The following is a 26695-nucleotide window of genomic DNA, read 5'->3' as shown; positions in this document are numbered from 1 at the left end:
AGGGGTGTCCAAACTTTTTTCAAATATCTGAAAATATGAAAAGACCTTCGGTGATTAGGTGATGTCCTGTCCTGTCCTACTGTGCCTTTGGACCGTAACAAAGTCACATACAAATGCATCACATTACAAACATTTTATTTAACTACAGTACAATAATAGTCCTTTCTAGGCAGTGTAACCACATCAAATGTAAGCCTCATCTGTGCTGTGAAAAAATAAAAAACATAATCTGACCTTCTCCTAAGCCTTTTTTCAAATGCATGCACTGTATTGCAATTATTTTTCTTCTAAGTCTTAAATTAATAAAATAAAATAGCAGGTTTCTTCCACTTCTTGAGAATGAGATAACACAAGGAGAAGAAGCCGTTAGGAATCCTTACAAATTATACTGACAAATAGCCTATTTGCCCAGGTAAATGTAACAACACTCAGAAACTTCAATTTATGAATTTCACATGACTATACTGGAGGGCCATAACTAATATCCTACATGTTAGGAAGGAAACCACAGTCCATCTAACGTTCTGCCTCTGTGCCAATCAAATTGTTTTCAGTGTGTCTGATATTGGATGGGGTTTATTTCTAATCATTTGGGTGTCACTGAAACTAACTTGAAGAACTAGTCTATCAAAATCCCTCCATCTATCTCTTGTAGTTAGTCTGTGCATTTTGTCATCGTGATCTCATTAATCGTGGTGTTTTCAGATCACATTGACCACGATCGGCTACGGTGACAAAACTCCAAAGACGTGGGCTGGTAGACTGTTAGCTGGCACCTTCGCTCTCATAGGAGTGTCCTTCTTCGCTCTGCCTGCAGTGAGTATGTTTAATACGGTCTGTCTGTCTGTCTGTCTGTCTGTGATGCTGTCATAATACTGACTGTGTGTCTGTCTGTCTGTCATGATACTAACTGTGTGTGTGTGTGTGTGTGTGTGTGTGTGTGTGTGTGTGTGTGTGTGTGTGTGTGTGTGTGCGTGTGCGCGTGTGCGTGTGTGTGTGCGTGTCATCAGGGCATCCTGGGCTCAGGCTTGGCGTTGAAGGTTCAGGAGCAGCACAGACAGAAGCACTTTGAGAAACGCAGACATCCAGCCGCTGGACTCATCCAGGTGAGAGAGACACTGTCTGTCTGTCTGTCTGTCTGTCTGTCTGTCTGTCTGTCTGTCTGTCTGTCTGTCTGTCTGGAAACACTCTCATCTTACTTTCCCCACTGTCAGTCTCAATAAATAACCTTGATTAACCTTTGATAATGAAGTCCATAGGCCAAAACGCATCCCTTTCTAAATGCACTTTTTCCTAAAGTACTGAAATCTACTAACTAACTAACTACTAATCTAATTACTTGGTGTTCCTTCTCTTTAAAACCCTGTGATTGTTGTTTGTCCTCTACCAGTCTGCCTGGCGATACTACGCCACCAATCCAATCAGGGATGATCTTATATCCACGTGGAGATTCTATGAAACTATCATCTCACTTCCCTGCTTCAGGTAAGTGTTCTAATCTGTTCACCTGTAGCATCTATTGACAGACTATTTGTGTACAAACAGTGAGACTGCACTGCGCACGCAGGTTGCATGTAAGCGATTCGCAACAGCTCCCCAAACCTCAGTAGCGCTAATTTCAGTTCAGTCAACATCCTGTTTTTAAGGCGAACGTCGCCTTGGTGCCCTGTCGACTAACTACCAAATGTTCTACTTAACACATTCCCTGCCAGCTAGAGTAATGCCACTTAATGTACTCACCCAGTGCCAGCAATTTGTGTTTTATAACCTTTTATAACCACAAAAGTGTTATATCCATAATAATCCGCGATCGGATGGTGTTTATAAACAAACAGGACAGATCCACCAGCCCTCAAAGGGTGATGTTTTTTTTCTCGCTCCAGCTCTGTTTTTTCAACAGTCTAAATAGCCTCCAGACGTCATATCCGTTTGGCGGATGTGACGATTTTCAGCCCATAGATCGACATTTACACGGTTCTAGTTTTTGTATTCAATGTTTTTTTTGTTCATCTGTTAAGTTGGTGCCACGGTCAAAATGTTGTTATCAAATTGTCATTTTTAATTTGTCTCATTTCATTTTCATTTTCAGTTTGCATGATTATCATTAACCTGAATTGGAGACAATGGTTTCCATGGAAACACCGGATGCCCGGGATGCATTAGATCTATGAGGTATAACAAGAAGATGTCGCCTGGTTGCATTTGTTTTATCATTCTAGATCAGGGGTTCTCACACTTTTTTTATACCACAACCAGTGTTGCCAGATTCTTAGAGAGAAACAAGCAACCAGGTCTAGGAAAACCAGCCCAAAAGAAGCGACTATGGGCCACTATGCACTTTAACATATACATCAGCTATTTGAAAATAGCAGATCTACAAGCTCACAACGCGTCGCAATGTGACGCGTTGTGAGCTTGTAGATCTGCTATTTTCAAATAAAATCTTCCGGGGAAATTATAATGAGCAGATCTGGCAACCCTGACCACGACCCCATATTATGAGGGATTTTTTTTTGGCGACCCCATCGGCTTCTGCAAGGGCTTGTGTGTGGTCTTGTTGCTGCTTGACTGTTCTCGGTCGGTGTTTGAGGAGGAGCTGTGTGTGTATGAGGAGTCAAGGAGTTTGTTTGGTCCCCTTTTTTGCTGTTTCTTTCTTTTAAAAAGAAGGCTTATTTTTTGGTTGCCACTGCGCGACCCCAACAGTTTGAGAACCGCTGTTCTAGATGAATGCTGGGTGGCTTTACTTTGATGACATCCTCCTATATCCTCCTATCCTCCTATAATTCTACAAAGCTCTGTCTGTGCGAGTGTGCGGCGAGCCCAAAATCTCTTGCGCGGTTCTCCTCAGTGGCTGGAGCAATTGATCTGAATTTGCACACAGCCATTGACCATTACCATGTGCACGGAACACCGAAGCCCGTTTCCCCAAATGTAAGCTGTTTATTAAGCGTTTTTGTGTTCACTGGCTTCCGGGTTGCCAAATCATGTGCGCGAAACAAGCGCCGGTGTTGCTACTTCCGTGAAACACATATCCACCCACGGTTATGGTCTAGTTTTAAAAAAAAATTGCAATTTCTGAAAATGCTTTGAAAACATTTGAAGGTGAAACCCATTTGGAAGTTATTGAAAATGTTTAAAGATGATTTATGAAAATGTATACTTTGCTATGCGACAGAGTATGGGCAAATTGTTGTCCGGGTAAAGGGGGACTTGGATTCAGTAATCAGAGAAAGTGGCTACTGAATCCTAACGAGTCTGAGTACCACATCTGTAGAGAGCTGGAATTTTACATTTGAATCTAACCTGAACTTTGTTTCCTGATTGCTTGATGCACTTTTTCCCCCATCTCTCTGCATCCAAAAGGAAAGATGACACCATGGCAAGGTAGGTTACCACACTTTGATATCCACTTTCTGGGTTATGCCTAATTTATACTTGTATATAGAGCGGTGGTTCGCAACCTTTTCAGGCCGCGACCCCCCAAAATAATCATATTTCAACTGGCGACCCCCACAAAGTAATCATATTTCAACTGGGGACCCCCACCCTGATTACAAGTGCAATATTTGGATCCGAGATACAGTGGAGTAGAAAGCATTGGAAATTGGAAATGCTCAGTAGTAAAGTAGAAATACCTCAAAATTGTACTTAAGTACAGTACTTAAGTAAATGTACATAGTTAGTTTCCACCACTGAGTAAACATACATTTTAAAATGTCATTTTTAAAACTTTGTTTCAAACAGTGAACCCACGTTCAGTGCAGCCATTAGCCCCCATGAATGTCAACCAGAGATCCATGCAAGTTGTGATATAATACAGGAAGCTATTTATAAGTGAAAGTGATGGGGAATGGCCTTGTGGGGGGGTTGGGGTGGGAGGGGGGGTGGATGGGAATGGGGGGTTGCGGGGTATTCTGGGAAATCTTCATTAGTCGTTGGAGTTGATGAAGCTCATTGGAATAATTCAAATGGCATCATGAACCGTTGCAGATCGAGTGCTGTGCGTGTGCGCGCGCGTGTGTGTGTGTGTGTGTGTGTGTGTGTGTTATCACTCATGGCGATTAGGACTGAAACTACAGTATTGATGGATCTAATAATCGAGGGGCATGTTTCTAAAATATCAACAAAGTGAACTCCTAAAACTCTTTCTGCCTTAGGTCCTAATCACCCCCCCCCACACACACACACACACACACACACACACACACACACACACACACACACACACACACACACACACACACAAAGACAGACAGACAGACAGACAGACAGACACACTCACACTCACACGCACGGCCGCCATCCCCCGTCGCGTTCTTTATAAATAGCTTCCCGTATTAAATCGCCAGTGAAATCAATGTGTGTGTGTGTGTGGGGGGGGGGGGGCTAATGACTCCACTGAATACATGGGATCTGTGTCATGATCCATCCGACACACACACACACACACACACACACACACACACACACAGTCAAAACCCATCATGCGCTCCGCCAAAAGAGATTAGACCCTCGGTGACATTCGGGGAGTGGAGGGCTGCTTGCGAAAAGTCCTTATTTAGAATCCAATTAGCGAGTCCATTAGTTACGATTCAATTATGACTGGCGCTTTAAGATCGCCCGAGCGAGGCGGGGATGATTACAAGTAAATGGAAGGTCTTTTAATATGGTTAATATGTCTTTCTTTCTTTCTTTCGTTTTTTTATCTCTCTCTTCACGAGGGAAGGATCATGTGTCTACTTCAACAACATGTAGTTAACCCTTTCAATCCGGGAACGCATCTGTGTCATTTTTTGATTTAAAGTGAACATTTGTAACTCAGATGTTTGCTTCTGGGAATTCTACAAATGTCTCTACAAAATCCTAACAGTTTTCCGAAAAACTTATGTTGCTATACTATCAGTGGTGCTCAAACCTTTTTCATGTCAAGGACCCCCCAAAATTATATGTATTTGGCCACAGACCCCTATCTCAAAATAGTTTGTTCCAGGGACCCCCAGAAGCAAAGATTTGAGTTAAAAACGTTGGCTTTAAAAAATATACTGTATATAAGATTTGCAAAAATATAACGTTTTTTTTTTTTTTTTGCAGATCTACAAGCTCACAAAGCGGCACTTAGTGCCGCTTTGTGAGTATGTAGATCTGCTATTTTTGAATAGCCCAAATGAATCTTAAAATGACACAGACACGTTCCCCGGTCTCAATGGGTTAAGAGTGATTGGGTCTTATCGGCTCGGATGATGATGTCACTCGGTCTTGTTGTCACAATGGGAGCATTGACCCCGCATGTAACTATAGACGACCGCGATTCATTAAGCTGACTGTTATCTCGTCTCTGTTGGGGTGGAAAACCTCATTATGTTCAAAACTGTTGCTTTTCAGGATTCAAATTCAGTGGCGGAAAAAGCACTCAATCCTTTTACTTAAGTAAAAGTATCAATACTGCAATGTAGAAGTACTCTGTTGCAAGCAAAAGTCCGGAATTCAAAATTGACTAAGGTAAAAGTACAAAGGTATTGGTATCAAAATGTACTTAAAGTACCAAAAGTAAACTTAATAAAATGTTTGAAAATAGCAGATCTACAAGCTCACAACGCATCGCATCGCAACGCGTTGTGAGCTTGTAGATCGCCTAGATCGCCTAGTGATGCCTTGATGTTGAAAGCAAGCGAGTTGTTTACAATGGACGGACAGCAATGTTTTTATTTTTTGACTGACACAACATTTTGTGGTTAGGTTTATGGGTTCGGGATGGAGTTATTTCAAACACTGTCAGTTTTTATTTGGAATGGCAAAGCATTCTCTCTCCAAGGAAATGTCAGGAGTCGGGCCGGGCCAGTTATCTAGCTATAATAGAATAATTAAGAATAATAATTAGAACACACTTCCAAAAGCAAATATTAAAAAAAATCTTTGTTTTAGTTTTATATTATTACAAATAGTGACACTTGTGGTGTTAGGGTCCGAAATGACCCGTATACCATAGAAGATAAGTCATTTATTTTTCATAAACTCAAACTTTATTATACTCCTGATACTGTAGCAAATGTTAATTGAGGACAAGTCTCTCTCACTCTCAAACATGTAAACATTGAATATTGACAATTTGGGGGGAATTGAGGCATACGTAGTACGCCTCGTAATACACTTCTCTGCCGGGTCATTTCGGACCCTAACACCACAAGTGTCACTTTTTTTATAGAGACCATAAAAATTAATTAAAATGATAAAAAAAAAAAATGCATTGAAATGGCTATTTCCGAGGATATCATGAAGCCTCTTTCCAATAAAGAAATGTAAAGGGTACTTTTTACCTATTTAAACTTGAAAACAGGTCAAAAATGACCCACAAACACAATGGAAGGGTTAAGTCAAGAAACACGGCAGTAACACAGGGATTCCTATCCAATAGACACGATTGGCTGCTTCTGTGGAATGGCGGGCACGGAACCCAAACTGCATGGGGATGCGGTGGGGAATGACCTTTGTCGAGATGTTTAATGGTCAAATTGGCTATCCATGTCTCTGCCACCTTTGAGATGAAAGGGAGGACACACTGATGGGCCTGTAATTGCCCAGTTCAAGTTTAGAGCCAGGTTTAAAAATAGGTGCGATGGTGGTTCGCCTTCTACGCTGATGGAACTGTACTACGTATGCCTGACGGGGTTAGGAGGGGAGCTGTGTTACATTACAAGACGCAACAAAACGTGTTACGTCAGCTTGTACATCTTCTATTTTCCCTAAATACTGGACGTGCCCAGAATCAGGACGCTAGAGTCATGTGGTCAAGTTGTTAACCACTTGCAACCCTAGCATCCCTATAGGCTCTATTCACAGCAGCCATATTATGAAGACATTCACAGGTGTTACCAATGATACTATTGAAGGCTCTGTTCCATAGTGTAGCACAGTGGTTTCCACGACACCCATAACACTGAGACTGTACAAATGGAACCAAATGGACCCTTACGGGTCCATTTGGTTCCATTTGTACACTCTCAGAGTTACACACCTGTAAGGTGCCATTTGGAAGCCCATGAGGGTCCCTGGACCCCAACTGTAGACCCACTGGTGTAACAGAGTGTTTCCAGTGAGCCAACATGCACAATATTAGCACCCTGACTCTGTTTGACCAGAATGGAACAGAGCCTTCATTAGTATCATTGGTAACACCTGTGAATGTCTTCATAATATGGCTGCTGTGAATAGAGCCTATTCTGGGGGGATCTTTCGCCATTTTTAAAAAATATATATTTTTGGCCAACAGGTTTTATGTACAGGGAAACGAGAGCAGACCAAGTACAGAGCTAAAGGTCAATTTGAGTGCTTAAGTGGTTTTAAATCAAGACATTCTGTTAATACTGAAGTAAATATACTTAGCTAACTATCCAGCCCTGCCCCAGAGCTGACCATAGGTCAGTCAGATGGATAACGGAGCTTCAGTTACTAAAAGCCTAAAAAGCTGAAACGCAAAGGAACCCGCCTGGAACCGGACGTTCCATCCGTCCCTTTGGTCCTGACAAGTCTCCAAACGGTTAGCGGTCCAAATGGACCGCTTACGGGTCTGTAACTCCAAAGTACTCAAATGTTTTACTGGAGTAAAAGTATCGATCCTGCAATGTAGAGGTACTCTGTTACAAGTAAAAGTCCGGAATTAAAAATGTACTTGAGTAAAAGTACAAAAGTATTGGCATTAAAATGTACTTAAAGTACCAAAAGTAAAAGTACAAAAATGAAATGAAAATAGCAGATCTTCAAGCTCACAACGCGTCGCATCGCGACACATTGTGAGCTTGTAGATCAAGAGTTGCATTAATATGGGATTTTAGCAGTGTAGCTGGGGGTCCCAGAGACAAAAAAAGGTATTAAAGGGTCTACACCATGAATTTTAACTTTTTCTTCATTTTTGTGTGTTTTTGGTCTCCCCCACATCTCTTCTGTTCCAACAAATACCCAACTTCGAGCATGCAGGCTTTCATAGGCTATCTGTGGTTTTTATGTAAATTGGTCTGAAAACAGTCCGTCAGATTTGTTCCCCCACCCTACGTCACGTCTGGGAACAATTCCTCCCGTTTTTCAGTTCTAACCAAAAAAAAAAAAAAAAATCATTTTTAATTTTTTTAAAAAAAATTCTTACTTTTTTTTTTTTTACTTTTTCCACACAGAACCAGGACATAACATGCATACAAACTGGCTCAATAGCGCCCCGTGCCAAACAGGACAATGTGGTATTGCAGGTGAAAGTGCTTTATAAGCCAGAGAGAAGTTAGTTGGAATGAGTTTTGCCTCCATTGCTCCAATCATTACCCACATATTCAACCTCTCCACCACACAGGGACAGGTCCCCAACGACTTCAAAAAAGCAAGGGTGACCCCTCTGTTCAAAAAAGGAAACCAATTAGACCCTGGCAACTACCGCCCTATTTCTATTCTAAGCTCCATCTCGAAAGTCATGGAAAAAATAGTCTATGAACAGGTCGACAAGTATCTTGCCGAGAAAAATCTAATCTACAAATTCCAATCTGGCTTCAGAACAAACCACTCCACTGACACATGCCTTCTCTATTTGAACGACTCTATCAAACAAGAGATTGAAAAGGGCAAATATTGCGGCATGGTCATGCTGGACCTCCAGAAGGCTTTTGACACCGTTAATCACCCGATTATGATCAATAAGCTCAGAGCAATAGGTTTTGATGACACGTCAGTGAACTGGATGAGATCCTACCTGGAAGGGAGGGAGCAAGTGGTGGAAGTAAACGGCACCCAGTCCCCCCCCCTCCCAGTGACTTGTGGTGTTCCCCAAGGAAGTATACTAGGACCCTTACTGTTCCTGATATATGTGAATGACATGTCGTCAGCCTGCGACTGCAACCTGTTCCTGTTCGCAGATGACTCGGCCCTGCTAGTCTCGGACAGGGACAGGCTGCAGGTTGAGAAAACTCTCAGCTCTGAACTCAACAAGATCTGCATCTGGCTCTCCGACAACAAGCTCTCATTACACCTGGGCAAAACGGAATGCATCCTCTTTGGGTCCACTCCTAACCTCAGAAAGGCAGAGAGCTTCACGATCAAAGCGGGTGATGATATCATCAAAAGAAAAAACGAAATTACCTACCTGGGCTCTATCTTGGAGGCTGACCTCTCTGGTGACAAAAATGCTGAAAAAACGATCAAAACGGTCCACAAAAAAACACGCTATTTGCGGAGTATTGATCGTAAAGTCAGTAAGAAGACTCTGAAGACTCTTGCAGTGGCCCTCATACAAGGTCATTACGATTATGCATGTACTTCATGGTATCACAACACCACCAAGGCCTTAAAAACAAGGCTCCAAACATCCCAAAACAAACTTGTAAGGCTACTTCTTGGCCTCAACTACAAAATCCATCTAACCCCTGATCATTTTGATAGGATTGGATGGCTTAGGGTTGCGGACAGAGTACAGCAACTTGCTATGGGCCTGGTCTTCAAGATATATCACAACATTGGGATCCCCCTGTATTTGTCAAAATACTTCCAAAATGTTAATGATGTCCATGATCACAATACCAGAGGCAGCTCCACAAACCTTGTCCAGCCCTTTTTTGGCTCAACAAAGGGAAGTAACTCGTTCTCATGCTATTCATCAAAAATGTGGAACGCCCTACCAAAAGGAGTAAAGGAGTGTAAAACCCTACTCTCTTTCAAAACAGCCCTAAAGATACACCTTCAGGAGGCTGCAATTGGAAAATGGCCCCTGTCTAAGTCCTAACCTAACCTACCCCCCTACCCCCCCCCCCCTCTCTCCTTCTCCTTTTGTACATATTTCCCACTCTTCATACCAGTAACCTGTAAACTGATTGTATGACATTCTATAGTAGTTGTGTATATCTGTCTGTCTCTTATATGTCATCATGATTTGTGTGCATGGGGAACTCATTTGAAACAAGCTCTGTGCTTTTATGAGTCTTCCAGTTTAGTAGACCTTGTATTGTGAATTTGTACTTCCATGTACTGTTGTTCTCATGTCTTACTAAATAAAGTACATCAATCAATCAATCAAGTATATCTGAGGCTTGATTTAGGCTCAAACCTTTTGAAAAACGTTTGAGGGACATAAACAATATGATATCAAATATTATTATTATTTTTTAAATTCATGGTGTAGCTCCTTTAAATGGGGGTCCAGGGAAATGTCTTAAGGTTGAACTAAACTATACCGGAACCTCAATCTACACTGTAAATTTGTCAGTGCTCGTATAACTCTGTGAGTGTACAAATGGAACCAAATGGACCCCTAAATGGACCCTGTCAGTCAGTGACAGACAGTGGTGGAAAAAGTACACAAATTATTTACTTAATAAAAGTATCAATGCTGCAATATAGAAATACTCTGACTGTTACGTGTTAAGTAAAAGTCCAGAGTTCAAAATGTACTTGAGTAAAAGTACACAAGTATTTGCATAAAAAGGTACTTAAAGTACCAAAAGTAAAAGTACTAAAATGTTTGAAAATAGCAGATCTACAAGCTCACAACATTCTGAAAAGTAACTAGTAACTAAAGCTTTCAATTAATTGTAGTGGTAGTAAAAGTACAGCATTTGCTTCTGAGATGTAGTGGACTAGAAGTAAAAGTATAAGTATATTGGAAATACTCAGGTAAAGTACAAATACCTCAAAATTGTACTTAAGGGTCCGTTGGACCTTCTGGTGGTCCCCGAACATGACACGTTGAGAAACCAGCGTCCTGACGGGGGGGTCCCCTGAGGCCCCTCCCTCCCCCCGTCATTAGCGGAGGCCGGAGTGGTGCGGCCGTTCGGCTACGACGCCCTGGCACCTACGCAACGCTGCCCTCTAGCTCTGATCTGCCGCGCTGACAGCCTGCTAAGCGTCGAATTACCAACACCTGAATTACTGCCTGGCGGGCGGCCGAGGCACAGAGAGAGAGAGAGAGAGAGAGAGAGAGAGAGAGAGAGAGAGAGAGAGAGAGAGAGAGAGAGAGAGAGAGAGAGAGAGAGAGAGAGAGAGAGAGAGAGAGAGAGAGAGAGAGAGAGAGAGAGAGAGAGAGAGCGAGAGCTTTAAGTATCATGAATGTACTTAAGGTACAAAAAGTAAAAGCACTCGTTATGCAGAATGTCCCATTTCAAGTTTTCAAGTGTATACAAATCTTTTGAAAATAGCAGATCTACAAGCTCACAATGCGTCGCACCGCGACGCATTGTGAGCTTGTAGATCTGCTATTTTCAAATGGCCAAAATGTAAGTGGTTCATGCATGTTTTGTAATAATAATCCAAATCTACAAAGTAACCAGTAACTAAAGTTTTCAAAAGGTAGTACAGTAAAAGTGCAATATTTGGATCCGAGATGCAGTGGAGTAGATCTAAAAGTATTGGAAAATGGAAATACTCAAGTGAAGTACAAAATACCTCAAAACTGTGCTTAAGTACAGTACTTTAAGTAAATGTACTTAGTTACTTTCCACCACTGAGTACAGCGATACGATCCGTGGGTGGGAGGCTTGGGAGCCTGAGCATCGTGATGTGCGAGGCGCGACGGACTGATGCGTTTGACCCTCAGCCCGCTGCTGATACCAACAGCACTATGAACAGCTGTTGCTAATGATGATAATGAAGGTTTATTTATCTCCACAATGACTTTGTGTCTACTGTATGCATGTCCTGATGTCCAACGAGGCTAGAGCTGGCCAGATGGCTCAATTACATCATAGACTGGGAGGGAATATCGTGTGTGTGTGTGTGTGTGTGTGCGTGTGCGTGTGCGTGTGCGTGCGCGTGCGCGTGTGTGTGTGTGTGTGTGTGTGTGGTCCTCATAAGAGCAACGGTTGTTTTCTAATTTAACAAAAAGAAGATTTAGGCTCATGATTAGGAAAAGATTCAGGTTAGACATTTCGAAGTTAGTTTTAGGGGTTAGGGTTATGGAGTTATACCTGACTTATACTTAGTTGCGCTGGTGTTGTGCACCGAAAAATACCCTATCTTACAAGCCTAGATCTACTATTTCTTGGCTTTAGGCTTGCGGTTAAAAATGGCAACAAATGGTAAAAATGGCATTCTTAAAATCGGTGTCCTAAAACAGGGCTCTTCAACAGGGGGTCCTCAGAGTTACTTCAGTTGGGGCCGCCAAATGTTTGTGTGATATGATTTCATTTGTTTTACATTAGCCACTTGAACCCTAGCATCCCTATTCTGAGGAGAATCTTTGCCAAAAATAGCAGATCTACATGGCCTCGCGCTGCGAGGCGTTGTGAGCTTGTAGATCGGCTATTTTTGGCAAAAAGGCATATAGATGTAGAGGGGAAAAAGAGCAGACCAAGTAGAAAATAAAGTTTCATCTGAAACACAATTTTATACAATATAGAGGGGATCCCTGCTTCATCTCTTTCTCACCTAGTGGGTCCTTGTCTTGAAAATGTTGATGTCCTCAGAAGTATACTAATACTGTGTGTGTGTGTGTGCGTGCTTGTGCGTGCGTGCGTGTGTGCGTGCGTGCGCGCCTGTGCACGCGCATCTTGGGAAGCCTCCACTCGGAGAGAGTCTTGGGGGAGTCGGTGTTAAGTACCGGTGTTAGTATTTTCTTTCTCCCACTCTGTTGTGTTGCCTCGTTTGAGCCAGACCGTGTGATAATCACGTCCAATTTTCCTCTCCTTTTGTGGCCGCGTCTGAGGAGCAGTCAGAGAGCAGCGAGAGCCTCTTTAAGCCCGTCTATTATCTGTGCTCTCAGCGCTGTAATCTGCCGGGCCGGGCTCTCCTGGCCGCCTGCATACAGGAGCATATTGTGTGCTCCGCGGTGGGAGCTCGGGCAGCGAGGCCGACCCACGTTACTGAGGTCTCCTCTGGGCCGTGGTCGTCTCTGGTTACTCCTCTCCTCTCCTCTCCTCTCCTCTGCAGTGGTGTAAAGTAACAAAGTACATTTACTCAAGTACTGTACTTGAGTACAATTTTGAGGTACTTTTACTTTACTGGAGTATTTCCAATTGTCTATACTTTTGCTTCTACTCCACTACATCTTAGAGGCAAACCACTTTAGCACTAATTTATACCTAGGCTATTTGAAAATAGCAGATCTACAAGATCACAACGTGCCGTGAGCTTGTAGATAAGCTATTTTCAAACAATTTAGTACTTTTACTTTAGGTACTTCAAGTACTTTTTGATACCAATACTTTTGTACTTGTATAAGTAAATTTAGAATTCCGGACTTTAACTTGTAACAGAGTACTTCTACATTGCAGTATTAATACTTTTACTTAAGTAAAACATCTGAGTATTTTTTCCTCTCTCTCTTCCAAGGCACACTCATGAGTTTTATTTTACCCAGAGTGCTCTCTCTCGTCTCGTCTCCTCTTCTCCCCGCCTGTCTTTTTGGCTGCCAAACTGCCAGCCATTGGACAAAACAGAGACACCTCCCTACCTACCTCTCTCTCTCTCTCTCTCTCTCTCTCTCTCTCTCTCTCTCTCTCTCTCAAAGTAGGGCCTCAAAATGTCAAGCATCCATAAATACTGCAGCTTTTACACAAAGTAAACATAAGTATATGAATGAAGAAAGAATAAGAACAGTTGTTTATCTTTCTTTTCTTTTAATATCATTTTAAAATCTTTCAATTGTTGAAATTTGTTTGTAAACAACGCTTTGTTTTTGTGTTCCTTTAGACCCTTTTGGGGTCGAGTCAACATTTACATATTATCTGCGGTTTCATTGGCTGTTGTCCTCAGCTACAGATCACTGGCCATAGGTTAGAGGTTGTTAGGGGAGGAGTTAACTAGCTGTTGTTCACACCCACAGCCATACTTTGGCATGCTTTTTCTCAGTTTCCTCTTGTTTCAGGTTCAACAACATTCAAATAAGCAATATCTGAATATTGAAGACCTCATGCTTCAATAGACATGCATTATGAGTTATGATGATTTTAATAGTGGAGACACCTCCTGCTTCAATAGACATGGGACATACATTAGGAGGCACGGATTGTCTCTGCCAATATGGCGGTCGCGATGAGCCACCCATGATCCAATGAACAACAGCGGCCATTGGGGTATCTATGTGTGTATCTATGGATGTACTACTACTGCTGTGACTCCCTGTCTCCTCTCTGTTTTTCAAACTTTTAGCCAAAAGCTGAGTTTACTTGAGCGAGTTCGCCTTCCCAACACGCGGCCCGGAGCCATCATGGCTAAAAAGCCACCCACCGGCACCGACGCCATAGAGGAGAGTCCGTCCAAGGACCCCAAACCCGCCGGCTTCAGTAACCGGGACAGGTTCAGAACCGCCTTCCGCATGAAGGCCTACACGCTGCGCCAGAGTTCTGAAGGTACATAAACACCACACATAACAGCACAACAGAGTGTCCTTTGGTTCCAAGTCTGACCTAGAAATAGGCTCTATGCACAGCCCCATTGGAACATTGGGCCTCGTCCTACTTCCTTCACAGGTGTTACCAATGATACTAATGAAGGCTCTGTTCCATTCTGGTCAAACAGAGTCAGGGTGCTGATATTGTGCATGTTGACTCACTGGAAACACTCTGCTACACCAGTGGGTCTCAAAGTGTGGTCCGGGGTCCCTCATGGTTCCTTGAGGGGGTTTCAAATGGCCCCTTGCGGGTGTGTAACTGTGAGAGTGTTCAAATGGAACCATTTGTACACTCTCAGAGTTATGGGGGTTCTTGAAATCAAAAAGTTTGAGAACCATTGTGCTACACTAAATGGAACAGAGCCTCCATTAGTATCATTGGTAACACCTGTTAACGATAACATCAATATTAATTATTTCAATGTCATGGCATTTTCCTTCTTTAAAACATTGACAAAAATGAGTTTCCATTGTGATACAGAGGTATACTGTATACTGTTAGTTCCATTGATCCAAGCCGTAGCACAGTTGGAATGATTGATCATTAAAATAAACATGCTCTGAAAATACACAGCGCCACCCATCTGACCACTTAACACGGCAGCCGATAGATAGGCTGGTCAGATGGGGTGGGCCGCAAGATTTTCACGCGGGCCCTTATTCCAGAAAAGGTTGACAGCCACTGGATTAATACACATCTGTGGTACTGCTCAACCTAACATTATGCTAACAGTATTTAACGACATGTCTTAACCATCCTACTATCCTACTATAATTCTAGTAACCTCTGTCTGTAGTGGAAGTAGGTGAAGCTACCCGGTGCTCCTCAGTGGCTGGACCAATTGCTCTGATTTTGCACACAGCCATTGACCATTACCATCTGAACTTAACTGTGAAGCCCGTTTTTCAATTTCATCAAATCTCAGCTTCTTATTAACGTTTATGTGTAAAACACTGTCGCCATGGTTACGGGGCTGCCCAGGGACGAACTGCCTCCCGGGTTGCCAGATCATGTGCGCATATCCCCCCGCGGATGCGTCGACCGGGTATGGTCTAGTATTATTAACCGATTCAATCAGTGAACGCATCTACAAATGTCTTCTAAATCCTTACAGTTTTCTGAAAACAGTATGTTACTATATCAGTGGTGCTCAAACTTTTTCATGTCAAGGACTCCCAAAATGATGTGTATTTGGTCGCGGACCCCCATCTCAAAATATTTTGTCCCAGGGACCCTCAGAAGCAAAGGTTTGAGTTACAAATGTTCGCTTTCAAAAATAAATATATTCAAAGATTTGCAAGATTTTTCAAAAATAGCAGATCTACAAGCTCATAGCGCGGCACTCGGTGCCACGCTATGAGCTTGTAGATCTTCTTACTTACTTACTTAGGTAAGAAGATCTACAAGCTCATAGCGTGGCACCGAACCGAATGGGTTAACCTATTATTGACACTATTAGCAGGGTTCCAATAGTAACTAAAGCAGAGGGTGGTGGACATTTTCTTAACCCCTTAAGCATTTTGTGCATTTTGTCTACAGCCCTGCATTACTGATGTGTACCACAAATAGTGAAAATAACCGATCTACAAGCTCACAACGGGTTGCATCAGGATGAGTTGGACCCTGATAAGCATCTGGAATGTAGGAGTTGGGCCATTACATTTTTTTTGATGCGGTCCACAGATACATGTTGTGGAAATAGCCGATCTACAAGCTCACAACGCCTCGCTTTGGGAGGCGTTGTGAGCTTTTATATCAGCTATTTTAAAAATGTTTGCCTCTTATATTATTTGTCAATTTGACCAATGTTTGACCAGTTTTTTACTGTAGACCAGTTTGTTTATTACCTTTTTCCTTCTTTTTGAGGTATTACAAAGGTCTTAAAAGTCCTTAAATTTTCACTTCACTGTCATCTGGGGACCCCCCCAAAATCATGTGGGGTCCCGACCCACAGGCTGAGAACCACAGTTGTAGACATAATTTATTTTATTTTTTATTTTTTTTACAACTTCTGCCAAACTTCCTACAGATGCTGGAAGCCTTCCAGACACAGCCTTAGAGGAGAGGGGTTTCCCAGCAGACATTCTGATGGAGGACATGATTCCTACCCTGAAGCTGGTCATAAGAGCTGTCAGGTCAGTCACACACACACACACACACACACACACACACACACACACACACACACACACACACACACACACACACACACACACACACACACACACACACACTGCCTTGGTCTACTTACTGTCAAGCCACACACCTCTCCCACAATGCTTTAGTCTGTAACTAACCTGTCATCTGTTTGTCATTTCCTTTCACGAAAATATATGTTAAAATATCTTTGAAATAATGAATTCCCTATGGACTTATCTAGGACTTATTTACACAACTTCAAAGACGAAACATAAGACGAACAGGAGGCGTTTTAGATAGATTAGACAGACAGACAGACAGACAGACAGACAGACAGACAGACAGACAGACAGACAGACACTGTAGCTACCACCTCGGCAGAGAGGGAAGGAATAAAATAACAAGCATTAAAGAAACTTACTCAAGGGCACTTTGAGTAGTAGTTTGTGAGCGGTGGACGCACGGGGAACATGCCCCGCCCACATCTTCTCAGCTGGTACACCAGGGATTTGAACCGGGGACCTTTCTGCTGCAAAAACCCTGCAGCCTTTGGCATCAAGACACGTACTTGGAACATCCTCTTTAAGATTATGTTATTTTTTGGATTCCACCTTAGCCATTTAACTATCCAGGGAAGGGTTTAGACAGTGGTGGAAAGTAACTAAGTACATTTACTTAAGTACATTTATATCGTAAATCAGTGTCGTCTGTGTGTGTGATTTTGATTATTATTACAAAACATACGTTAACCACTTCAGCCCTATATATATTTCGGCCATTTGAAAATAGGCAATCTACAAGCTCACAATGCGTCGCATTGTGAGTGACGGGACATTCTGCATAATGAATACTTTTACTTTTGACACTTAAAGTACATTTTGATGCCAATACTTTTGTGCTTTTACTCAAGTACATTTTGAATTCCGGACTTTTACTTGTAACAGAGTACTTCTACATTGCGGTATTGATACATTTACTTAAGTAAAACATTTGAGTACATACACAGAGTGCTATGTGTTCACTTGCACCCCATGCACACTTCTCCCAGCATGCACTTGGGGAGAGGAAGGCAGTGACCGTCCCTGAACCGTGAAGATAACTTGTCGACTTGTTTGCTTTTTCCAACGGCAAATCGATGAAACACAATCGATACGCGGCCGCCACAGATTCTGCCGATCTGAGGAACAAACCAATTAGTAGTTGTTGCTATTTATTACTGCAAAAATCAATAAGTGGATAGAAAGCTAGTGTCCCACTTGCAATGAAAGCACCAGCGTTATTGGAGTACACTAAAAACCAAAGGTATTATTTAGGCATTTATCTAACGCTCTCATCTAGAGCGACTTACAAGTGCATGTGAAATCAGAGGTATGCACCCTAGTCAGCTAATGACTGTACATTTACATATGTACAAAGAAAACAAATTAAAGGAGGAGTTCACCCAAAAAAATGACTTATTTTCTATCAATTGCACACCCCATGAAGCCTTGATTTCATGGATTTATTTTTGTTTTTGTCGCATTCCTAAGCTAATAATTTGATTCCCGTCTCCTACCGGCTAATGTATACGGTAGGAGACACAAAGTAGATTATTTGTGTCTCCTACCGGAAATACACACAGTCATCAAATTATTGTCTTAGGAATGCCACAAAAACAAAAATAAATCCATGAAATCAAGGCTTCATGGGGTGTGTAATTGATAGAAAATAAGTAATTTTTTGGGTGAACTCCTCCTTTAAGTGACTCAAAGAAACTAGGATACCACAAAAAAGTCTCCAGGTAGCTCAGTTGGTAGAGCTCTCACCTATGGACCGCAAGGTCATGAGTTTGATCCCAGGCACAAGCTGTGCTGTAGATCTGCTATTTTTGAATAGCCAAAGAAGTCCTTGAAATTCAAAAGTGTCGAGGATCACAGAACCAAATCCCATTCCGAAAACAAAAAAAATCCAAATAACAAAAAAAACGAACAAGACAACACAGTTCTCTGACTCAACCCCGACAGATTATCAGGTAAAGCTATAGGGCCACACCTGAGACATAAAGGCGGAACCCAATCCAGCGTGAAGAGAGGACCTGAGGAGATGAGTGATCAACCCTGTGAAAGAGGGTTCGCTTCCTTCTAGGGCCCATTATCTGGGCTCTGAATAGGCGTCTGAATGGGAATCTCAGCAGCTCTGTAGGCTTTCGTTTCAACGTGTCTGGCGGGATGAAGCCTCTAGCTCATGTGTCTCTGTGTTGACAGCCACAGAGAAGAGGGCTTGGAGCTCCCCTAAAGCTTGATCCCGTTAGAAAGCACTGATCTGGTGGTCCCATTGATTGTTTTGGTTTTGAAGTCACTTTTTCCGCTCATGCTTTCCGGTGGTGGAAAGTAACTGAGTTCATTTTCTCAAGTACAATTTTGAGTTACTTTGAATTTACTGGAGTGTTTCCAATTGTCAATACTTCTACTTCCACTCCAGTACATCTCAGAGGCAAATATTGTACTTTTATTCCACTACAATTATTAGAAAACTTTAGTTACTAGTTACTTTGCAGATATTAATTATTATATTATAAAACACACATTAACCACTTTAGGCCTATTTTATACATAGGCTATTTGAAAATAGCAGATCTACAAGCTCACAACAGGTCCCATCCCGACACATTGTGAGCTTGTAGATCTGCTATTTTCAAAATATACGAGCGCTTCTGCGAGAGCATTTGGGAGCCCCGACCATCTTTTCATGGACAGTGAGGTCTACAAACTTACAGTAGCTTGTCCTATGTTATGGAGTTATGTCATAGAGAGTTATATAGGCTACAACCTGGCTGGGTTAAGGATATAAACCCGACGATTGAATCTCTTATTAACGTGGCAGCACGGGATCACTGCCGCCCGTCCGAGTCTCACGGGGAATATCCTACATGACTGCTTGTGCACTGCTCGGTATGGGTTAAATAAATTAATATACAAACCCCATTCATGGCGATGTGATTGGTATCATAATATGTCATTCATGTAGGCTACAAGCCTACGTGACAAAGATTGTACCGCTACAGATTACATGAAAGACACAGTTGGCGTGTTGGGCAGTGTGTGTGTGTGTGAGAGAGAGAGGCGTATGCGTGTGTGACTTGACAGGCAGCGAGGCGAGGCGAGCCGGCGAAACTCTTTTGGCTTCCCATGCTTTATAAGGTCGTATACTGGTTCTCCATGTCGTAAAATCAGGGCGTTTCGAGAATATTTAAGGGCGTGTTATTTAAATGACGCTCGGTTTCAGCCGTGACATTTATCAAGGCTCCGACCTAATGTACGCTAGGATTGGCTGTGTAGGATTCGTTGATAAATGTGACTATGACGTTGGTGTACGGCCGAATATATGGAAAAATATATTTTTTCTTTTTATACGCTCCGTTGATAAATGAAGGCCAGTGTGCCTCACAGCTACGCCTAACCGCCAATCCGACCGATATGCCCATATATGGACGTATCAGAGCCACCCAATAGTTCATCATCATCATCATGTTTTGGATGAATCAAAACGACACATCTAATACACAGTTTCAGTTGTGTCTGACGTCAGTGCATGTTACAAAATCTCCATCGCGCATTTGGTTTACGTTGTGTATGTTCAACATCAGTTCATGTTAATCTCCGTATATGTCCATTATGACGTTTGACGGTAGGATTTCACTTCGTCTAGGGATTGACCACGTTAGATCGTCACGTGTACTCAATAGGTAGAGTGAGCGACCTCATGCATTCCATATTTGGACATAATGCTCAACCCAGAACTCCATATTTGGTCATGGTTGACGTGGAGCTCCTTATATGGATCCTTATATGATTTGTTTGAGTCTGATGTCATGCTGTCACAGTCAGCATGACACACGCCCTGTTTGAGTGTAGGTGCAGTGGGAACTCTCTATATGGTTATGTCTGAGTCATAGTGAACTCTATATATGGTTATGTCTGAGTCATAGTGAACTCTATATATGGTTATGTCTGAGTCATAGTGAACTCTATATATGGTTATGTCTGAGTCATAGTGAACTCTATATATGGTTATGTCTGAGTCATAGTGAACTCTATATATGGTTATGTCTGAGTCATAGTGAACTCTATATATGGTTATGTCTGAGTCATAGTGAACTCTATATACGGTTATGTCTGAGTCATAGTGAACTCTATATACGGTTATGTCTGAGTCATAGTGAACTCTATATACGGTTATGTCTGAGTCATAGTGAACTCTATATACGGTTATGTCTGAGTCATAGTGAACTCTATATACGGTTATGTCTGAGTCATAGTGAACTCTATATACGGTTATGTCTGAGTCATAGTGAACTCTATATATGGTTATGTCTGAGTCATAGTGAACTCTATATATGGTTATGTCTGAGTCATAGTGAACTCTATATATGGTTATGTCTGAGTCATAGTGAACTCTATATATGGTTATGTCTGAGTCATAGTGAACTCTATATATGGTTATGTCTGAGTCATAGTGAACTCTTTATATGGTTATGTATGGAGCATTGACTCCATATGTGGGCATGGCTGACACGGAACTACATATATAGGCATAAAACGGACACAGACCGACAGATAAAGAGATTTCCATTTATTGGCATAAAAGGGACACAGACCAACAGACGGGTACAACGGGTACAATGGATCGCATAAACAAAGGGGATGCATTTCCAATAGGCATCGCTCTCGGCTTAGCCTCACTGCCGTACATAATGATGAAATGGTAGGGAAAAAATGCTTTTTTCCCCCCCACAGTCTTTGTAACCCTTTTTTGGGGGGGAAATGGGAACATTAATGTGTAGAACTTCTGCTGACCACCAGATGGGACACTTTCCTAACATTCCTTGTGGTTTGGCACCACGTGGTCAGTATGTCCGAAATGAAAGATACTCTGGTGTACAGGTGCATCTAAAAAAATAAATACTAATAATAATCTTCCTGAACGTGTGTCCTCCTCCAGGATCATGACGTTCCTGCTGAATAAGAAGCGTTTCAAGGAGACCCTGAGGCCTTACGATGTCAAGGACGTCATCGAGCAGTACTCTGCTGGACACCTGGACATGCTCTGTCGGATCAAGTACCTCCAGACCAGGTAGCTGTCTTCTTAGCGGTTATCGCATCTGCTACTTTCGCCATCGATCAAATCATTGAGAAGTGTGCACTTACTTTTATATCAACAAATCAATGTAAGTATTTTATACTCTCAAACTTTTTCATATTAATAAAAAGTTATATCAACAAACTTTTTCATGTCAAGGATCCCCAAATTGATGTGTATTTGGCCTTAGACCCCCATCTGAAAATATTCAGTGTCAGGGACCGCCAGAAGTGAAGATCTGCATTAGAAAAAATCTTAATACATTCAAGATTAAAAATAAAAACTAATAAATAGCAGATGTACAAGCTCACAGCGTGGCACGAAGTGACGCGCTGTGAGCTTGTAGATCTGCTATTTTTGAATAGCCAACTTATGAAATATGGATAAAGTGGTTAAAATGATTGTGATGCTGTATTAACACTTTTGCTAGGGACCCCCTGGGGGTCCTCTGATCTACATCAGTGGTTCTTCTTTGAGAACCACTCTGTCATACATCGGTGTCGTGCAAAATTAGCAAGCAACGTTCTACAAACTTATGGTTCTGCTTTTAACATGTTTGATGTGTTTGTGTCTTTACAGGATAGATATGATCCTGGCCCCGGGGCCTCCTCTGACCCCCAAAAACAAGAAAACACAGAAACCACCTTTCCCCTATCCATCCAATCAGTCACCCAGGTATGATCACTCAATCACTCAATCACTCAATTACAATCGACCGACCGACCGACCGACCGACCCACCCACCGACCGACCGACCCACCGACCGACCGACCGACCCACCCACCAATCAATCAATCAATCAATACCAACAGCAACACAATAAGGCATACATAAAGGGATAGTTCACCCCCAAAATGACTTTTTTTCTATCGATTAGTCACCCCATGCATGGAGACTTGAATTCATGGATATTTGTTTGTTTTAGTCACATTCCTAAGCCAATAATGTGATGACCGGCAGCGGTCTCCTACCGGAACCGCTGCCTACCGGTCCGCTGGTCATCAAATTATTGGCTTAGGAATGTGACAAAAACCTCAAAACTATCCGTGAATTCAACTCTCCATGGGGTGACTAATCAATAGGAAAAAAAAAAATTGGGGGGGTGAACTATCCCTTTAAGGCAAAAAGTTATCATTCTTGAATGAATGAATGAGTGTGTGCTCTACGCAGTCTAACTCCACAGTGCTTGTGTGTTGCAGGAACGAGTCTGATCTGGCCAAAGCCCCCATGCCAGACAATGAAGACCAGAGCATGATGGGGCGATTTGTCCGAGTGGAGAGCAAGGTGCGTGGCTGTCATTGAACAACTGGGCAGTATTACGGGTCCATTGGGTTCCATTTGTACACTCTCAGAGTTAAATACACACAGGATTTCGCTGGGTCCCATATTTAAAAAAAAAAAAAAGGGTATCAAAAGAGGGTCCATGGCCTAATGCATATCAAACTGGGGGTCCTTGAAATGTAAAATGTTGAGAACCAGTTCTTTAGTATATCTCTGCTGTCCGGCAGAAACCAGCTAACTCCAAAAGGTACATTTTTCCAGGAAATGAAATTTAGTAAATGAAGTGGAGTTAGGAGGTTTTGTTCATCATTGATAAGAACAGCTGAATGGGACCTCCAAGCTCACAATGAGGTTGGAGGTCAAAAGGGGGTGGAGCCTGGAGTCAGCTAAAGCAGCTAACTCCGGTGGAGTTAGCTGCTTTAGCAGAAAGTTTGAGGATTCAATGGAGTTAGCTGGTTTTGTCAGAAGCGCTTTTTAATGCTTTTCATTGGTTCCATTTTGTTTTTACCAACACACAGACGTAAAGGGTGTTCAATGACCCTGATTTATGGAAAAAAACGTCAAAATGGAGTTAGCAGGTTTCTGCCGGACAGCAAACCTTTACTGCATCAGGGCCCGCTTGACAATCTTGAAACCGTTCGCGGTCCACCCATCTGGCTACATAACATCGGCTGCCGTGTTAACGGGTCAGATGGGTGGGCTGCGTGCATTTTCAGAGCATGGTTATTTTAGTGATCAATCAATCGATCGTGTTCTGGCTTCCGTATCGCAATTCGGCCAAGCCCAGAAATACCTGTATGTGTGGCTCAAAGAATGAATGGGGCTTAACCCTTTCTTGTCCTCTTCAGGTCGAAGACATGGAGAAGAAGTTGGACTTCCTGGTTGACATGCACATCCAGCACACCGAGCACCTGCAGGTCGACTCCGCCGGCACCGCCCGCATGACCCTTGAACCCTGCGACCCCATGGCGCCCGTCGGCGGGGAGATCAGACGAGCGTGGTTCCTCAACTACGCCGAGATGTTCCCACACAGCATGTCCTACCAGGTTAGATGCAGTTACTGAGTACATTTACTCAAGTACTGTACTTGAGTACACTTTTGAGGTAAATGTACTCAGTACATTCACTCACTGGAGTATTTCCAATTTTCAATACTTTTACTTCTACTCCACTACATCTCAGAGGCAAATATTGTACTTTTACTCCACTACAATTATTTGAAACCTTTAGTACTAGTTACTTTGCAGATATAAATGATTACATTATAAAACATACATTAACCACTTTAGGCCTATTTTATACCTAGGCTATTTGAAAATAGTCGATCTACAAGCTCTAAAAAAATATGTTTTGCACAAATCGGCCTCCAAAATTTGGGGCAGAGGTTCTGAATTGGCATCCAGGGAGTGTGTGTGCACAGTTTCGCTGCAATCCACCCAACGGTGCGGGAGATTAGCTGTTCACAGACGGACACACACACACACAGGGACACACACAGACACAGACACACACACACACACACACACACACACACACACACGGACGGACGGACGGACGGACGGACGGACGGACGGACGGGTAAAACATACTCTCTCGCCATGCCTTTAGGCCTGGCGGAGACAAAAATGTAGAAAGAAATCTGAAAATGTGTATACATTGTCCCTTATAATGCCATGGCCAATATAGGGATGCCAGTTTGAAATTGGTAAAACAATAATTTATAAGACATTATTAGGTTATTGATTATGGTTATTAGGATTATTTTTGATGATGATGATTATTATCATTATTAATATACTATTATTATTACCACCAGGTGCCTGTCAGCAAGGTAAACCCATATTACGGAGCAGGAGCCAGAGGGGTCACAGACGACAGAGGCGTAGGGGACCGGACCTCCATGCCACCGGACCCCCACCCCCACCACCTCCCGCCGCCACACCCGCACCCCCACCACCGGAGGCAGCCGGAGGACACGCCCAGCTACAGCGAGCGGCCCACGGTGCTGCCCATCACCTCCGTCCAGCAGGACTACCAGACAGCCTGGGGGGACGTGGCGGGGGGAAGGACCACAGGGGGCGGGGGGCGGGGGGGCGGCGGCGACACGCCCCTCTCCATGATGTCGGTGAACCACGAGGAGCTGGAGCGCTCGCTGAGCGGCTTCAGCATCTCCTCGTCCCAGCGGGAGGACGAGGTGGGGGAGGCGGGGGGCGGAGGCGGGAGCTCCCGCCACCCCTCCGGGGGCGGCGTGACGCGGGACGAGGGCAGCTGGACGCGGGACAGGGGGGGCCGGGGGGGCAGCGGCAGCCGGCCCAGCTACCTGGCGGAGGGCGAGACCGACACCGACACGGACCCGTTCACGCCGAGCGGCGGCGCGGGGGGAGGAGGAGGAGGAGGGGTCGGGGGGGTCTTACCCCTCTCGTCCACGGGGGAGGGCTTTGGCGAGGATGCCGCGTGGGACACGCCGCCCTGAACGCCCCGTGCCCCCCCCCGCCCCCTTTCCTCCCACCTCCGCCGCCCCCCCCACAAAATTCTGTTTTCTCGCTTAACCACTTGAACTCAAGCATCCCTATTTGTCAAGAAATATCAGATCTACAAGCTCGCGACGCATCGTGCTGCGACGCATCGTGAGCTTGTTTGTTTCGTGCAATTAATGCGGATTCATTTAAACCGCTGTTTATGACGTGAGTACATCCACGATGGAGTGGTGTAATTATTTTTCAAAAAGGTATTTTGGATGCGAAAATATTCACGGACACATTTTTCAGGTTGTTTATCCGTCACAATTTTTGGTGTGGAGAGCGCACTGAGTACAGAGGGAACTGATGTCCAGTTTACTGTCGTATGGAGGGTTTAAGTGGTTAACCCGCGGAAAATCCCCCCTTTTTAACTGCAAAAAAAATAAATCTGAGACTCTTAAATCCAGCCATGCCTCGAAGCCCAGTTTCAACCTGGGGTCAAAAGCACGCCTGTGGACTGGGGATGACGTGCCTCCAAGTAATCCTGGGTGCCATTCCAACAAAGAGGCCCTTTGTGGGGAGAGACACTAGAGCCAGAATCCCAATACTCAAATTTCTGCCTCCTCCATCCTTCCGTCCTCCATGGCATGGTGGTGCCACGGTGAAATTAGTGACCTGTTAAAATATGTGACCATCTTTTTTTGTGGACTTCACATAACTCACATTGAGGTCTTGCAATACGTGGTCTGAATACAATACAACCAACTCTGGTAATAAACAAACAGCAGTGGTTTGCGTTCAGAGTCAGACATTGACGTTCATGGGAAGGACACAACCGGGTCACATGTTTCGTCAGGTCACCAATTTCACCTCCACACCGCCAAGGACAGAGGACGGAAGCGGTGACGAAGCAGAAATTTATGCGTGGGATCTGGCTTATGAGGCGTCTAGACTAAGTGGGCCTTTGACGTTCGCTTCCCACCGCCCGACGGGCGTGCGTGTGAACCGAACCGGAGTGGAGACATAACGCCTTCACACACAACAAAAGGACAAGAAACAGACCAGTTTGTATAATAGGACTCATCTGTACAGCGCACTCTAATGCAAAACATTAGCTTGAAAAGAGCAACAACAACAAAAGAAATAGTGTAAAACTTTATTCTACATAATATACACCCGAAAGCTTTAACGCTGCAAAGCAAAAACCCGCACTGCATGTCGAACGCATGCGATTTTTAGTGTAGACACTGCGAAAGGCGAGGTCAAGAGGAAAACAAGGAGAAAGAGATACGTATAATTGCTATGCCTTTTTTTTAACACTTTCTTTTTTGATACGACTTGGTC

General features: G+C 43.3%; 1 protein-coding gene across 1 annotated transcript in view; it reads left to right on the top strand.

Moving 5' to 3' along the window:
• Window positions 1-25365, top strand: part of kcnq3 (potassium voltage-gated channel, KQT-like subfamily, member 3) — a gene marked incomplete at both ends in the record, with an annotated part of 187986 nt that extends 162621 nt beyond the window's left edge. Inside the window, 10 exons of the mRNA XM_084056719.1 lie at window positions 706-816; window positions 1011-1106; window positions 1391-1485; window positions 14113-14312; window positions 16384-16489; window positions 21474-21605; window positions 22191-22286; window positions 22811-22895; window positions 23741-23938; window positions 24709-25365. Coding sequence (XP_083912845.1) covers window positions 706-816; window positions 1011-1106; window positions 1391-1485; window positions 14113-14312; window positions 16384-16489; window positions 21474-21605; window positions 22191-22286; window positions 22811-22895; window positions 23741-23938; window positions 24709-25365 — 1776 coding nt within the window. The remainder of the gene's footprint in view (window positions 1-705; window positions 817-1010; window positions 1107-1390; window positions 1486-14112; window positions 14313-16383; window positions 16490-21473; window positions 21606-22190; window positions 22287-22810; window positions 22896-23740; window positions 23939-24708) is intronic.
• Window positions 25366-26695: the final 1330 nt, after the last annotated feature.

Source organism: Gymnoscopelus microlampas, assembly GCF_963454915.1.
Source record: "Gymnoscopelus microlampas genome assembly, chromosome: 5".
In the NCBI taxonomy this organism is placed as follows: domain Eukaryota; kingdom Metazoa; phylum Chordata; class Actinopteri; order Myctophiformes; family Myctophidae; genus Gymnoscopelus; species Gymnoscopelus microlampas.
The sequence above is the reverse complement of the archived record's forward strand: the minus strand, read 5'-3'. Positions and strand labels throughout refer to the sequence as shown.